At 47.2% G+C, this 16,729-nt stretch overlaps 1 protein-coding gene across 3 annotated transcripts in view; it reads right to left on the minus strand.

The window, feature by feature from the left end:
* Positions 1-843: 843 nt before the first annotated feature.
* The window catches only part of LOC119450924 (CD151 antigen), a 315,023-nt gene continuing 299,137 nt past the window's right edge, over positions 844-16,729 (minus strand). For all 3 annotated transcript variants that reach the window (XM_049666349.1, XM_037714390.2, XM_049666348.1), the window contains 2 exons: positions 11,846-12,013; positions 844-10,534 (listed from right to left, as the gene is read on the minus strand). In XM_049666349.1, coding sequence (XP_049522306.1) covers positions 9,968-10,534; positions 11,846-12,013 — 735 coding nt within the window. In that variant the 3' untranslated portion in view covers positions 844-9,967. The remainder of the gene's footprint in view (positions 10,535-11,845; positions 12,014-16,729) is intronic.

Here is a 16,729-nt window from a genome sequence, read left to right on the forward strand (position 1 = left end):
TGATGATGATGATGATGATGATGATGTATGCTAGGGACAGCGACAAGCTCACGTTTGAGTTCTGGAATATGACAGAAGATTTTATGAACGAGGTACAGTCGGGCACCTTTTCGTCTAATTGCTAAGTATTGCCACTGTAAAATTGAATAACCACAAAAACAATGCAAGCAATTTGACCTTGCGATTTCGTGTGTTTGTTTCTCCGTGCCTCGGTCACTTCTGAACTACTTTTTTCTAGCATTTGGTTCTGTGACCACATCTCCCGTATTGTATGGGTTCAACATACCTTTCTTGCGTGTCAGTCTTGTGTGATTATTCGGGGACGCATTTGCAGTCGTACTCTCCATATCGCCATTCAACACGAAAGCTACCGGCAGCATTTTTCTACGCAGGAGAAGCACATAAATAAATTGCGAAAACATATACTCAGTGCTTCTCATGAGTCACACTGATACAATGTATGCTATTTTCTGGTTATTTATTTTGCTTGATTTGCAATCGTGGGACTCCTGATGTGCAGGTATTATGTTCCATAAAATAAATTGTGCCTTTAGATCTGTACCGCTTCCTTAAGATGTACTATCCCACACGGTGCAGACCTAATCTTGTTGTTACACCAGCACGGTTGTCGGGCGAAACGTAAGCAACGAATAAATAAAAACTAAACTGAGCATCACGGCATTTCATGCGCACAGGCTCTGTTAAATAATTTTAAAGGCGTTGCACAAGGAGGTAAAAGTGATGGCAACTGAAGGAAACCGCTTTCTTCTGTTGGACAATCCAGGTGACACTAATCTAGCTACTGATGAAGCACACGAAAGAATGAATACAAACAACATTGCGTGGTGCACGGAATTGCGTACTTTTATTCCGGTTCATCTGAGAGCACAACAGTTCACAAAAAAGATTCTCCAGAACTCTCTGCGCTCTACTCTTAACAATAGCTGTAAATATTTATAGATATATGTTTATGTATTGGTAAGCAACAGTGTTCAAGGCGCAAAGCTCTTCATTCCAGAAGTGACGCGGCAAAATAGGCGGCCGCTCGAGGAAATTCTGCCGCGACGAATGCACTTCGCATCTTGCCGATGCCAACCTAAATATGTACAGATCATTGTACTCACGAGTCTACCCTAGACTGAGAATTCGTTTTCTTTTTTTTACAAAATATAACATGCGTACCTACAAGCACGTCTGTGCTAATTCTACGAAGAACGATGACACGAAGCTAAAGCGAAATGGCAGCACACAAGACACACACACAGAAAAGCATCAGCGAGAGATAGTGCACTTTGTTGTGCCGCCTAGCGGCCGAAAGAGACTTTGCAAGGCAGCGGCTTCTTCGCCGTGTGAGCTATCCATATTTGTGCCCTTGTGAATAAACCAGAGGCACCTTCCACGTGTGCGAAGCACTTCGACACGAGCCTGGCGCTAGGCAGCACCTGCGACTTGCACCGGGCACTCATCTTTCTGTACACAACAAGATTGCTGTCTCTAACTACAATAAGGAGAGTCCTGCACGGCGACATCTCGGTTCAAGTCACGACTCTGCTGTGCAGTTTCCCCAGCCTGGGCATTCGCTAAACCACCTGCTTCTACGGCGCAGTAACTGAGCACATTCAAAGAACAAAACAAGCTCTTTCTTCATGGAATGCTTCTGGCGTGTAAATGTTCGTCAGAGGGTTTTGTTACTTCACTGCGTAACACTGGATTAACAATAGCCACAGGAAGCAACTGGAAACACTACAGCACAAATAAACCAAACGGATTACACTGCAGTAAAACACGCACAGGGTGTCTTCTCCGTAGCATTGCTGGAGTGACTCGGTTATTTTCTTAAGCGACAACCTTATCGCGGAGGTTATAGGTTCAAAGATGCGTTAATTATGCAGCACACACACTATTCTACCATCTTGTCACTTCAAAGCTCTGCTAATTTTAGATACCACTCTATGCACAGGCGGTTATAATGGTCATAGTAATTCCTCGCACTAATGTATTGCAGAAAATAGTCAGCAGGCGATGACATCAAACTATTAGTATAAAAGAATTGCCTTATAGTAAATAATTGCGGCTCCGTTTTTCGTTCTTTCGTGCAGGTGGACTTTGACAAGAAATACGAAAATCATCAGTACAAGTGAATGTTTCTTAGCCAGAGCACTTCGTTATATGGCATGTTCCACTGAGGTATTCGTCAGTAATAGATCTTGGGTCTGGTACGTGAAAACTGCCACAGTAAACCGCAATAGCATCCCGGCTAAGTGGGTCATATCATTGTCAATCCGGATTTCAGCACACAATGTTTTTGATAGCCTACATTTTAAGCTACCGTTTATATATATATATATATATATATATATATATATATATATATATATATAGCGGAAAACTTCATTACGAATGAAATTCTTTTGCACAGTCATTATTGTGTGCAACAAACATTCAAACCAACCGCGATGAGTCAAGAAAATTACCGGTGTACCACTAAAGCTCCTGCTTTCTTTGTAGTGATTTTAATGCATTGAAGCAGATTATAAGCTGGAAAACAGCGTCATGCAGCAGTCTCATTGGCAAAGTTGTCAACTATACCGAGAATCTAACATAGTTTTGGTGACCTATAGAAACACAGAAGTACGTAGTTGATTATCGCAGTACTCATGCAGAAACACTATTATTATCGCTAGCCTAAGGAATAAAGGATAATGATTAGCTCCTAGAACCATAATCTTTAGACAGGCCTTACATTCTATTGCGCGATATGTCGTAACCCTGTGCCATCTTCTTCCCCGAGAACACCAGCGACCTCCCCTCGTTGACCCTGTTTTCCACTTGGTTGGTCGAACAATGCACTTGTTGCTACGATATACTGCTATGATATTTCTCGAAATAGCTATGGGCTATTCCAAGGGGCTGTAAAAGTGCAATCGTAAACTCTGTCACGGCGTCCTAGTGTGACAATGAGGAGCTATTATGACTCTTCTAAGCAATCTTGTCCCGTATTTTAATAGAAAACGAGGCAGCTGAACGTATCGTCAGTGCGAAGGAATTCATGGTTACCTAGTAAAAAAACCACGCCTCGTTATCTAGAGACCTTAGAGCCCTAGGGCGGCCACCATCTCACATTAGGAATGAAAAAAAAAACATAAGGCTATGACAAATGACTACCGCAGCACGTCACGAACACAAGGCCACGTACCGAACAATACCAGTTTACTGAATCCCCCAGGCAATTCCAACTGAGTGAAGTCCAGAAACCGACTAAACGAGTTCTAGGAATAGTCTTTTGTCAGCTCTGTAAAGCCTTAATAATAATGCCAGTAGTGGACATCTCCAGCCTTTAAGATCCAATATTCAACGCCTTCTGCAGCTGTTCTTCAACATCTTAAATAAGACTACCGTTACACACGCTAAAAGAAAACTGTAACCTCTTCTTCGTACCCTGTGATGAAAACTTTTCGGTGCGTATGCGACTAGGGGAGGGTATTCGAAAAGCTTTTAGAATAAAGAAAATGTGCAAGAATTTTACAGAGTCGTTAAGGTGAAGCGGTTCCATCAGTTGTAATAAAAGAGACAGAAATCGTATGCAATTTGGTGCTGTTTATCGATCATAAGAGCTTTAAAAGTAACAAAAGAACAAAATTTGGTGTAAACCTGATGCGCTCAACTCAGCGTGTGTGACTGATTCAGCACAAATGCAGTGATGGTTTCATGCAGGTTTCGATTACATAATTGGAAAGCTTCAAAACCCTTTTTAGCGAAGTCGTGGCTATTATAAGCTTTCATTGCTGCCAGATACGTGTAATGAAGATTAAAATCTTCCCTGATACAATTGTCTGACACAAAGCTACAATTTCTGAGAGCGAAATGACACAATAAACAGCATGTTATTTCTTCTGATGTTATCGCCAAACCCAAGATTTTTATCATCCTTGGGCTAAATGTCACAACTTCAGCAAGTGGAAGTTAGAAATTATATTGCCCATCTCCAGAAGAATTGCCATATTCACACGCACCTGGAAGACACCGCCAATACTCAAAGCTTTCCTGGGCCTCCAAATTTTATTTTTCGGGAAACCGTCACGTCCTCTCCACGGCAGTCAAAATGTCATGGGTGATCGGCGCTTAAATATGTGGTGTAGGTCATGATGGTTCGTTCCAACGCAAATACGTGTGATGGCTGCCAGATATTGGAAGTACATACGCGAATATCTTACCTACATTTAATCTGATGCGCTATTAAAGGACGCAACTTGACGCATCAGCCGCACTGAACTTTTGAACTGAATCAGAGGAGGCTTCTGTCACGTGTCAACGTTTTGACAAAAACATTCCTTCATGTGGCCAATTCTCTTGTCTAAACGCTGGCACCTCATTTACACTTGGATTTTTTTTGTGTTTACTTTAATGTCTCCACCTTCAATCTTCCCCATTTCATGCATTCTACTTCTCTGCTGATGGAGTACCTTTTTTTCCAAAACCTACGTGATAATCGAGAACCTAACTACTATTTTTCCAGAAGAGAGAAATGAGTCTGTTTACGCTTGCTGTAATATTTCATGCATAACCACCTTGCGCACACGACAGTTTAGAGGGAAGAGAAATGCATTTATAAGGTGAAAACAGATGTTATGACCAGCCACATCCGAAGGCAGTAATTTGCGCCGTGACCATTCCTTATGTTACGTGAATTTCTTACATGGCTTATACTGCAAATATAACTTTCAGCAGCAAACAAGCGCGAGACTACAACCGCTCTCTTGCTGCTAATTATGATCAGTGTATTACAATTTGCCTGATTGTATTGCCCCGCGATAAGAGCAAATTCTATTTCAAAAGTTAGCGGGGTCACAAATCATTTTAAAATTCCTTAAACCTTCATTGTGCTCCATGCCTACTCTAGGCACAACCAACAGCTTTGTGACGTGAAGAATTCGAGTTGACGGTGATTTAAACTTCTGAGCGTAGGGAGTCCGGTCTTTATATAGGTTAGGACTTAATCCATCATGGTACATAATAATTTTTGTTTTGTGTGGGTGATCGTGTGTGTGTGTGTGTGTTTGTGTGTGCCGACTGCACCTCGCTTAAGCAATCTAGGTAGTTGCCGAAGCACTGTTTCAGTTGGCATAGAATGTGAGTTCTAGCTTGGTTCATAAATGTCTTCTAAACAACTCTGGACAGCCATTTTTTGGAGCAACGTCATGTCGGCATGACAAATGTGTAATGACTGGCATTTCCACTCAGTGTCGAGATCACATTTGAAACTTTTTTTAGACAAGAATACTTTCTCAAGCTCTGCTTTTTCTTTTAAGAGTTATCCGTGATAACAATAGACTTCTGACACTACTACTTCTCTGTGTCAGTGGTGTAGTGAAACTGTTGAGTCGCAGTACAGTGCATTTATAACTCATTTGTGGCGAGTATTCCCAGTGAAGACAAGAAAGCTGCGAATATGAGACGTGCTCATGGTAACAGTGCCGCGATGCCGGGAAAGTAAAGCGTAAATAAGCACTCACAAGTGGATAATAATAATCGAGACATTACGGGAAGCACTGAGAATTTGGCGACGTTGAGCCTGTGTTTGCTTCTTTTTGAAGGCCTGTCAATGGAGTGAGGTGGAAGCTAAATTCCCCTGGAAGCGAGTAGCAATTTGAAAGCGAGCACCGTTCACGGGCACAGAGAAACGAGTCACACCTCTTGGCACAAAGCACATGGGGCTCCTACAAGGGCTCGCTTACTTTGATTTTCCGCAGCGCTCGACGTCGACTGAACATTCTTGACGTAGGGTTTCAATATTTAGTCAGACTTTGTGAATGAAGTGGGAAAGGCGTTGATAAATTTTACTAATATTCTTGGAAACGATGTTGTCTTGCCTGTGTTGTCACTGCTATATGAATAGGTCCTCAACAGTTCTTGCTACGAAGCGGTTCTTTACGGCGTTTTAGTGGTCACATGCAAGTTTCAATAATTCTTGCTGACCGGCTACACAGACTTGCTTCACCATTGTTCTATTTCCCACATTGTACCATATAAGCGGGTTGAAAGCTTTGAGCTAGCTGCAAATGATTCATTGCCAAGCAGCGTTTGTACGGCTTACGTCTTTGCTCTAGTCCGCGTCGTCGCTTCTCGGTTCAAGCTAAGTGATTCTTTCTGTCGTCGTAAGTAGGAGGCCTTCCAGAGCTTCTCATGACTGTTCTAAACCCCCTTTTGTCCCGTTTTGACAAGAATGCGTGGTGCACACTTATGCACCAATACTGCTAAATCCTTACTCACAAGAGTTCCGGGGTCAAAGTACTACGAATGGACCCGATTGAACCATGTTTGTCTGACAGACGTGCGAAGTAAACGAGCGTTCTCATTTTTGACGTCGCGCGATTTTGGCACAAACGAGCAAGTCAAGTTCAGAGCTGGCAGATTGACCAACGAAAAGAGTCAAGCTAGTGTGATATGTAAATAAGAAATAATGTGGAGTTGATACAACTGCATCCCTAAACCTCTCTCTCCATTTGAGATTCCTACGAACTAAAGTTATATTTAGAAGAGCTATGAATTGGGCTAGTTGGTGTGCACTCATTTTTTCTTGCCCTAAGTACAGTAAGACGCCACAGGGATGAAACGGACACTGGATATCAAGCGGACACGAAGTGACACACAGGAGTGCATGCACAGACAGAATGCACCGATAGAATCCTAACAACCAGAAATGTGTACGTGATCTGAGTGTTTCTGCTGTAATCATAGTTCACGCAGTCGCAATGCGGCGCTGTGTACTTTAAATACTGTATAATGAGCTGACAATAAAGCAGTTGGTAGTTTGCGCTCCCGTGTGTCACTTCGTGTGCGCTTCATATCCAGTGTCCGTTTCATTCCTGCGGCGTCTTACTGTAGTTAGCGCAAGAAAAATAAATAAATGAACTATAATGACGTTTTCCTGGGCTGTCTCAATACGCACTTTGCACTTATCTAACTTACCTTACACTTTTGAGTGTTTTTTTTTTAGTCTACGAGTGTTTTTTTTTTTCTCGTTCGACCTACTTCTGTAAGCTATTTTTCAAGGTGCGCCGCAAAGCACGCTTACGAAAAAAAAGCAGAGACTTGACTTCTTCGTTTGTACACCTTGGTAGGCAATGACAGCGACCACACGCGAAAGTTTTCCACCATGCCACGGTTTCATGGTACGCCACCTGACATTGTATGTCATACCGTGTTCGGAGTTTTACAACTGCCACTGTACACGCGCTTGCGTTTTCCAATGGCTTTGAGGCATTTCTGCGCCAATGGGAACAATACAGTGAAGAATGATCGCTCTATAGATGATTTTGCGCTCATTTGTGCGTAGAGGGCCCGTCCTCTGTTTGTCGTCCATGGGCTTTGTCTTCTCCTGCGAAGCTTCGTTTTTTCAGACGAGCGTTTATTGCACCCTAGCGGTAGATAAAGCTCAGTGCCTATTTGATTAGTCAACATTGTCTTTGCCATTTTGTCCTTCCAATGCACACTATTCCTCTTTGTACCGACTTACTTAGCGACGTGACCTATTCACATAAAATTCGCTGTAGCATAAATCTAGCAATGCCATCTGCATTTTGCCAGAAGTAATCGAGAGTTGCAGTTTCTTGTTGAATACCATAAGATTAGGTTAACGTTCTCCTAATGCTCCTCGCCGTCGCATAGAACATTTGTTCAGCAACTGGCGGAAACGTATCGCGCGTCGCAAACCTGTCGCATCTGGGTAGCGTTATTTGTGTGCTTAAATTGACCACGCTAACTCTATGGGTTTTTTATAATCTCCGTGTCATAACTAGTTTAGTTTATAATACGGGAAACGTAAACTAAGTGAAAGTGAATATTGCTTAGGTGGCATAAGTTTGGCAGGGAAATAAAAGAAAAATACAGTAGGAGATTGTGAAACCTGGTTGCGCATCCCGCTCATCAGCGGCGAGGAACGCGTCACTGGTTGCTGCCTTTTGGCTGCATTTACGGCACGCTCACTCGCACTGCCAGTACCACATACAAAAGGTGTTCCGCTCATTCTGAATGTGCATTTTCACGAAATTTTCTTGCGGCCCCAATATTTGTGGAGCAATTGTCCTATTTATTTCATGCGTAGGTTAGACTCATTGACACTGGCGAGAACATAAACATAACGATGAACAGTGTAAGAACAACACTGTGTCCTCGTAAACTTCATGCGTGCCTTTAGATAGAGATTAGATGCGAAATTTGCCTACAACGTATTCTTCGGGGTATTATGCGGTGCTACGCTATAGAATGGAATGTCGCTGCATCAAACAAGACAGCAAAGCCTACAAGTCATCCAACCCACCTTAATGACGTAAACGCAGGAATCATATCAGTTTGACGTGGTCGTCTAAATATGGTAACCACCGTGCCTAAATTATAAGGCGCGAATCCTTCCCAACATTGAATGGTGATATAGAGCCTGGCATTTGTAATGAATAGTCATCTGTGATAGCGCCACTCTCCTATTTCCGCAGTTTTATCAACTCTAATGAACCCTATAATGGCATGGGAATCAGAAATTAAACGTGTTTGATAATCCAACACTGTTGTGAATGATATTTCCGGAAGTTGAACGAATCCTGCGTTTATCTTTTGTTACAACTTCTTAGAAACATTGAGCAAAGAAACCACAGCGGGATGATTAGGTACGGTAAATTGTTGTCTACAAGAACTAATGATTCCTCTACGATTTCAAAGTCGGGGATAGAATGGTTTTTTTGAACTTCGTCATTCTCAAAACTAAACAGCGCACTTTTTCATTGAATAGCACGTGTTAGAGAATATTAATCTTCGCGACAACCTCAGTAATACTTTGCTTTTTCCGCCGTCAAACTCGTAAGGCCAGTGTATGCGTACCTCGTCCACAGAAGATCGCAACTGTGAAAAGAGAAACGAGCCACAGCATTGACGTAACAAACACTCGGTGCTTGTCTACCCAGGTCCATTTTAGTTCACAGTATCAACCACCAAGAGTGCACGCACCACAACAAAAGTCAACTGCTGCACAACACGTCCCATGTGTCGAGGAGTGCACTGCCGGAGCCCAGCCTACGCGGGAGAAGGCCTGCGCCGAATTCGTTTACGACGCCACGACACCACAGAGGTCGTCTAGGATAGAGCGTCAGGAAACGGAGCCGGCAGTGTCTTTGTCTGATCTTCTCAATGCGGCCTTCCAAACGCTTCTTTTCTCAGACTCAAAAGAGCCTGTCAACGTGCAAGGGTAGCAATACATTCTGGTCGATTTTTCTTCTCCTGAAAGAAGCTCGATTTTCTACTTAATTTCTTCTGAATAGTACCGTTCTGTGTAAACGCACGCGCGGTCTTCCATTTCAGGTTCACATTTGTTATCGCCCGTTTCTTGTGAGACAGTACTCGTGCTTTGTCTATATGTGGTTTCCGAAATTAGGGAGCCGTCCAAAGGCACACTACAACCACATCATTTTTTTTTTTCGTTTTCAGGCGTAGGTTGCATGGACGTGAACCATATTTAGCGATGTGAACCATCATATATCTCCGTTTTTCTCTGTCATTTAGAAATTTCATCGTGTTATCACCTTATCACAGTGCTACACTGACCATGACGTCGATTTCATGAGCCTTGTCACGACCATGCAGCTTAGACGGATTGGACATTCCAGTATACTATCGACCACCTCTTTTCACCGGTAGAATGTGATCTCTGCTTATGTACACAGGCCCCGGAAATCTTGAGTCGTGGCGCTGCTACCTGAGCATACTAGGCAATGAAACTTCTTCGGCGCAAGGTTCAGTGGCAGCATCACGATAACCAGAGCGGTGGCGCCTCGGGACGAGAGGGATACGGCGAGCCGTTGCGAATGGATCGCGCAATCTGTCTTGTTCCACAAACGCATGGCGGTCACCGTGAACACACCCGTAACGAAGTTCTGAATTTCAGAGTGCCTTCTCCCGCGGGGGCAGTGCTACCGCATCACACGGGACTGGACTTGTGGTGGCACTCGTCGTAGGGCGCGTCGTTGTTGTTCCCGTTCGACGGCTTCGTCCGCTTTTCGAGCAGCAGCGCCGAATCCCCTCCTCCTCCACCTCCTCCTCCCTTGTGGCTGCCGAAGGAGCCGCGCGAGGAATCGACGGGGCCCTCGGCACACCCGGATGGGTCGCTGCTCAGGATGCGTATCTTCTGGATCATCTCGCGGATCTCGTACCGCAAGATGCCCAGGAAGCACAGCTTCAGAAAGGCCATCACGCAGAAGCCGAGCACGCAGAGCAGGTCGGCGCTTCGCTGCAGCCACCTGAGGAGCGCCTCGTGACACGGCGCGCGGTACGCTCCCGTGGCACGGTCCAGGCACGTGGCCTGGGCCCGCGCCGCCGGGCAGCAGGAGGCAGGCACTTGGTGCCTCATCCACGGGTGGGCCATGCGCTGTTCGCGCAGCCAAGCGGTGGCGTTGTAGTCCTCGGGTCCATCGACGCCGCAGCAGTGCTGCTCGGCCTGCAGCCGGTCCCAGAGCAGTCGGTAGCCCGGACGAAGGCCGTAGCCATCCTGCGACCACAAGGAAACACAGTCGGCGTCTCTGAACGACTGCACGCGAAGAAAGCTGGTGGCAGTCACCAGGTCTCCTTATTATTTGTGGTTGTGAGCAACTTGTTGTGAAGGGCTGTCCTAGAAAGCAGTCTACCTCAATTACATACGTTTTCAAGAATGAATGAATGAATTAACGAATTCTGAGATTTAACCTGCTGAAACCACAATTTGATTCTGAGGCACATCGTAGTGGAGGACTCCGCACTAATTTTGACCACCAGGGAATCTTTAACGTGCCCCCAATGCACGGGACACTGGCGCTTTTGCAATTCGCCCCCATGAAAATGCGGCTACAGCGGGCGGGATTTAATATCGCGACCTCGTGCTTAGCAGCGGGTATGCTTTCGTAGTAGCCGCGGCAGAAGCAAATGAAAAGTCGATTACGCGAGTAAGCTAACCACCTCCATCAGCAAAGGCTCTCATCAGTTGTGTTGACCAGCGTCTGCAAGCGATATGCCTCCCATATCACAGGCAAAACACCATTGTTTCGTGAGACTCCCGCCACCGCGTCTTTTTTCGCTCAGCGGCGAATTTCCAGAGTGACATATTACAACGAAGCTAGATACCTCTACCGACCAACGGTTCTTTCGTGTGCCCAGCAATACACTTCCGCCAAAGTGGGCCGATCTTGGCGATAGTGGCGAATGTCGCACATGTGGAAGCGAACCGCAACTGGACCAATATCATGCACAAATGTAAGTGAGAGCGAACAAAGGCGACGTCGCAAAAATTCATGGGGCACCGGATTGGTCCGCAGCGTCGTGTCGATCCACCTTCAAAGAGAACTATTCCCGAGTCGTATTCCAGCACGTGCCGTGCAGCAGTGTGGTGGTGGCGACGCTGGCCTCCTCCCCCCTTTTGAACCTGGTTTTCCCGTTAAATACAATCGTGCTGCTTTCAAACATTGTTCAGTTGAGAGTTAGCGCTCGTCCCTAATCGCCCCCCCCCCCCCTCTGCCTTTTTCTGTTTTGCCTTTCCGTGTCAAGTCCACTAGCGATGGAACACACCAACTAAACTGCTCTCAAGTCCTGATTAACTCCGTAGAATGGTCCACCGCCTGTTCTCAATCGCTTCCTCCTCAGTACATGGGCAAATTTTTAAACGGGTCTCAAGTTTACTGGGACACTCTGTATGCACGCTTGTCTACATTTGGAGCGTGTACATATTTTCCGCCAGCCCCCCACCCCCTTTTTTTCCCCCATTCGCGGTGCCATTGCTTGCCACTTCTACACTAATGGGCTAACAGCGAGCTCAGCAAGTGTACAGTACCTGGAACTCGTCCATGAGACCGGCCCTGAGTCCTGCGACAAGTGCCCGGTAACGGAATAGCCAGGCGAGACCCGCCAGCGCGTCTCCCAGCAGCAGGGCGAATAGCAGGGCCCAATACGCGTGCAGCAGCCGCTGGTTCATACGCAGGGCGCCAAGGCAACCCAGGGCCTACATGCACATAACAATCACAATTAGCACGCAACACCAAGCAGTCATTACCGCGCATTTCCATCGAAGGAATGTGGTGTCGCCTCATTTACACGCACGGAAATCGTAAGAAACTTAATGTAACACTGGCTTCACTTACCGTCTGGGAATCGGCGGGTTATTTAAAAGTGCACAGTATTTGGCGTCTGAATAAAAAAGCAAATAATGTGTCTCAACATTAGAGCACTGCACGGACCGGTTTTTTCAGCCCGGGACCGTTTTTACGTTGGGCTGCCCGCCCGAGCCCGACCAAAAGTTTTATGGCACGACCCGGGTCCGGCCCGGGCCCGGAAGTAATCTACGTTACCCGCCCGGCCCGGCCCGCCACCCCATTACCTTAGGCCCGAGCCCGGCCCGGCCCGGCTCGAAACCGGCCCGAACCCAGCCCGAGACCGAAAAAGACCACCGAGCGGCATTTAAAAAAATAAAATAAAGAAGAGAATGAAAGAATTTATTCTTTAGGCATAAATACATGTCATGGGCAATTATGAACACCCTTTGAGTGGTCTGAACGCAAATATCAGCGCGGAAAGTAGTACGAATGACCCTGCCGAGCAGTATCGCCCGCAGTTTCCAACGGCGCGACCTTGATGCGGCCCAATCCACTTCTATCGCAGCGCCGCCACAGTATTTTCTACGTCGGGCGCCTCACTGCAAAGCATGTGCCGGCCCAGCCGCTCGTCCCACTCAACCGTATTCTAGTACACTATAGCCAAAGCGCAGCCACGACCGGCCGTGATCGCAGTGCATGGATGGAGTCAATGGAGAAAGAAAGCTTCTCGTTCCTCCATGGTGAAGCGTAATGCGCTGCTTCTAGGCGACCGGGTGAGAACATGCGTGTAATCATGGATGGACGCATTGCCATACTTCAGCCGCGTGACGAATTATCTTATCTAACCAGTCATCGTTTTACCAATTCGCTTTCGAAGAATCAGCAAGTCGCGAACGCCCTTACACAGCGCTGAAAGCATTAATTACATTGATTTAGGTAAGGAATACAATGGCATCCTTTGGGTTCAGGTTACTTCGGCCTTTCTGGACTTTTAAATTCAGTTCAAACTGCGCAAAATATGACGGAAGAAGAAAAGGGAAGTACACAGGAGTAGCACTGCTAGCTTCCAGCTGCGCCGGGCAACGGCTTTTTCAGAGATGAGACGCGCGAGGATAACTCGCTGCACGTTACATGCACACCACCAGAAAATCCGAGCCTGGCCCGGGCCCGGGTCAAAAAGCACATGCCGTGCCCGAGTCCGGCCCGAGCCCATGAAAAAACTGCCTTACCCCGCCCGACCCGGGCTTTCGGGTAAGCCCGAGCCCGTGCAGTGCTCTACTCAGCATTCACGCTATCAGATTGTTACATGCCAGCGGCCGCCTTTATTTTAGCTGTCATGTGTTTGTGTTCATTTAAAGTTGCAAATATGTGAAAATATTTACTCCAACTAGCACAGCCTTTCCACCTTCACATTTGACATCTTTCCTAATTTATAACTTTCGTACCCGTAATCAGCGACCTGATATGCGCTGAGCAGGTGACTGGCGGAAGTGCACATATTGGTGAAAACCGACTAAGCACCAAATTAGATCAACTGAACGGTCCTAGAATTACGCATCCAAATCTATAAAATAAACAGCGCACAAGGACAGGATGAACGAAGCAGACAGTCCCCAGCTCCATGGGTCGGCAATGTGACGCATGAGTCGACTCACTCAGACTCGGACAGGCCCTCGCGTCTGAATTCAAATGAGCACGGTTGTGTAGCATTTTGGCGAGTCTTGCGTTCGGATGAATAGAGGAGGGCGCATTAAGCAAAAATATACTTTTGCGAAGGAGTGACATTTATTTTGCCGACCTATGCCAGCACAAACATTCCACTAAAGTGTATTGCTATGTTATGGTAGCCTACACACACACACACACACACACACACACACACACACACACATATATATATATATATATATATAGGTATGTACGTATGTATGTATTGGAGTGAAGAAAACTGGCGCCCCCAATGGACGCACTATCATCATCGGCCCGCCGACGAAGATGGGTTCGCGCTCTCGGTGTCTGACGCTCGACAGAGACGGTTGCGTTTCTGAGTTGTGAATAAACCACATTACATATTTGGTGGAGCTGTGCTGGGTTCTACTTCCCCAACCCTGGAACTACGCAATCGGACAGTGCCGGCCATCATGCCTGACGACGCCAGCCAAACAACACCTCCGGCATTGCCAACATTGATTTCTCCTGGCTCAATGCGTCAACGCGATCCTCCCATCTTCAGCGGCTCCGACCAATACGACGTAGAGGATTGGCTTTCGTTATACGAGCGGGTGAGTGCCCACAATAAATGGGACGATGCTGCGAAGCTCAGCTACGCGAAGTTCTATCTCACGGGTGAGGCTAGCGTGTGGTACCACAACCACGAATTCGACCTCAGCACCTGGTCAGATTTCAAGGCGTGCATTACGCAAGTCTTCGGTCACCCTTGGGTGCGGATGCTCCGTGCCGAAGAGCGCTTGCGCAGCCGTTCCCAGCAACCCGGTGGAGACTTCACCAAGTACATAGGAGATGTTGTGGACCTTTGCTAGCGCGTCGATCCATCGATGACTGAGTCTGACAAGAATCGTCATGTAATGAAGGGCATCGAAGACGACGTATTCCAAATGCTCCTCTCGAAATGCCCGCAGACCGTGGTCGAAGTCGATTAACTTTGTCAGTGCTACGACGAACTCAGGAGGCAACGTCTGCTCACTCGGCGTTCTTCTATCCCCGATACTTTCATTGCAAGTTTAGCCACTGTGACTAACAACGACTATATGCTCGGCGAAATCAAGGAATTCATACGTTTCGAAGTCGCCCGCCAGCTATCCCTACTCACCGCCGTCCCCGGGTCCACGCCATCCTTGGCTCCTCCATTGCGTCAAAGGCTCCAGGAACAAGTGTCCGAAGCTATACAGTCCCCTCGTGCAGCGCCACCATTGCCTGTACCTCTCAGCTACGCCGAGGTGCAGCACGGCCACCTCCATCGACTTTTTCAGCACCACCGTTTGCAGCACCGCCGCGTCTAGCACGGGACCCTGGCGTACACCCGAAAATCGCCCCGTGTGCTTCTTGCGTGGTGTCCCTGGTCACGTGGCACGGCACTGTCGCCGTCGCTTATGGCTTCAAGGTCATGACCAACTTGTCTCCTCTTACGTTTCGCCAGTTTCGTCCTTCTCGCCAGCAAATTATTCGCACTTGCCGTCTACGCGCAACGTCATTCCTTCTGCCCGTGATCGTCGCGCGCCATCCCCTCATCGCCGCTCACTTTCCCCCATGCGGCGGCGTGCGGCCCCATCGGAGCAAGAAAACTAGCTACCGCAGAGTTCAGGAGGCAAAAACTGCGTTCCAGTCGAACCATACAAGGCCTCGCTCTCTTCCGACGAACGTAATTGAAGTATCTGTAGAAGGAGTCGTCACACTGGCATTAGTTGATCCAAGCGCCGCCGTTTCAGTAGTTACGGAAGAACTTTGCCGCAAGCTTCGAAAAGTAATGACGCCCTTATCTGCGCTGTCACTCCGGACAGCCAGTTCCGAGTGCATTACCCCTGTTGCCGCATGTACCGCCCGCATCGTCATTCAAGGATACACGTATACAGTCGAGTTCGTCGTCCTCTCATCCTGTTCATATGAAGTCATCTTGGGTTGGGACTTCCTTTCCGATCATCAGGCCGTCATTGATTGTTCTCGCACCGAAGTTGAATTTTCTCCGCTTCCCAATATCCGTTCACATGACCTTGACCATCTTGGCGACAAACTGGTCGTTACAGAAGACACTACGATCCCTCCGCACTCTTAGGTGATTGCGAATGCCAGCTTTACTTTCGCCACTGCCCCTGTTTTCGCCACTGTCTCGCTACTGCCCTTTTTTCCCATCGGACATTTTGTTCGCCGACGATGTTCCGTTCCCTTCACTGTCCTTACTGTCAGCGGTGGCTGCACGCGACTGCTCATTTCCAAAGCTAAGGTCACGCCCCTCGTCTTACGTCGTGGCGAATGCCTTGGACGTCTTCAGTCTGCCGACTCAGTAACCATCTTTTGTTCCCATGTTCCCAGCCTTGTTCCCAGCCTTCGCAAGAAGTCTTCCATAGTTCAGTAGATGCCCTCTTGAGCCCTACGCAGCGTTCGCAGCTTCTCAGCCTTCTACGGAAATACCATTCTACGTTCGACTGTCAACACGCCCCACTAGGCCGCACATCGACTGTAAGTGATGAGATCGACACCGGTACCCACGCAACACTGCGCCAGAGGCCTTATCGTGTATCACCCGCGGACCGCCGTGTTATTGAAAACCAAGTAATCGAAATGCTTGAGCGTGGTGTGGTTCAACCTTCTAATAGTCCCTGGGCATCGCGTGTAGTCCCGGCTAAGAAAAAAGATGGCGCACTTCGATTTTGCGTTGACTACCACCGTCTTAATAAGATAACTCGCAAAGACGTCCACCCTTTACCGCTCATCAACGATGCGCTGGATTTTTTGCAAGGCGCGGTGTATTTTTCTTCGCTTGATTTACGCTCAGGCTATTGGCAAGTGCCTATGGATCCTGCCGATCGCCCAAAGACAACCTTCGTGACCCCAGAAGGCCTATATGAATTGAACGTTATGCCGTTTGGGCTTTGCAATGCCCCTGCTAC

Source organism: Dermacentor silvarum, chromosome 4 (genome assembly GCF_013339745.2).
Source record: "Dermacentor silvarum isolate Dsil-2018 chromosome 4, BIME_Dsil_1.4, whole genome shotgun sequence".
Taxonomy (NCBI): domain Eukaryota; kingdom Metazoa; phylum Arthropoda; class Arachnida; order Ixodida; family Ixodidae; genus Dermacentor; species Dermacentor silvarum.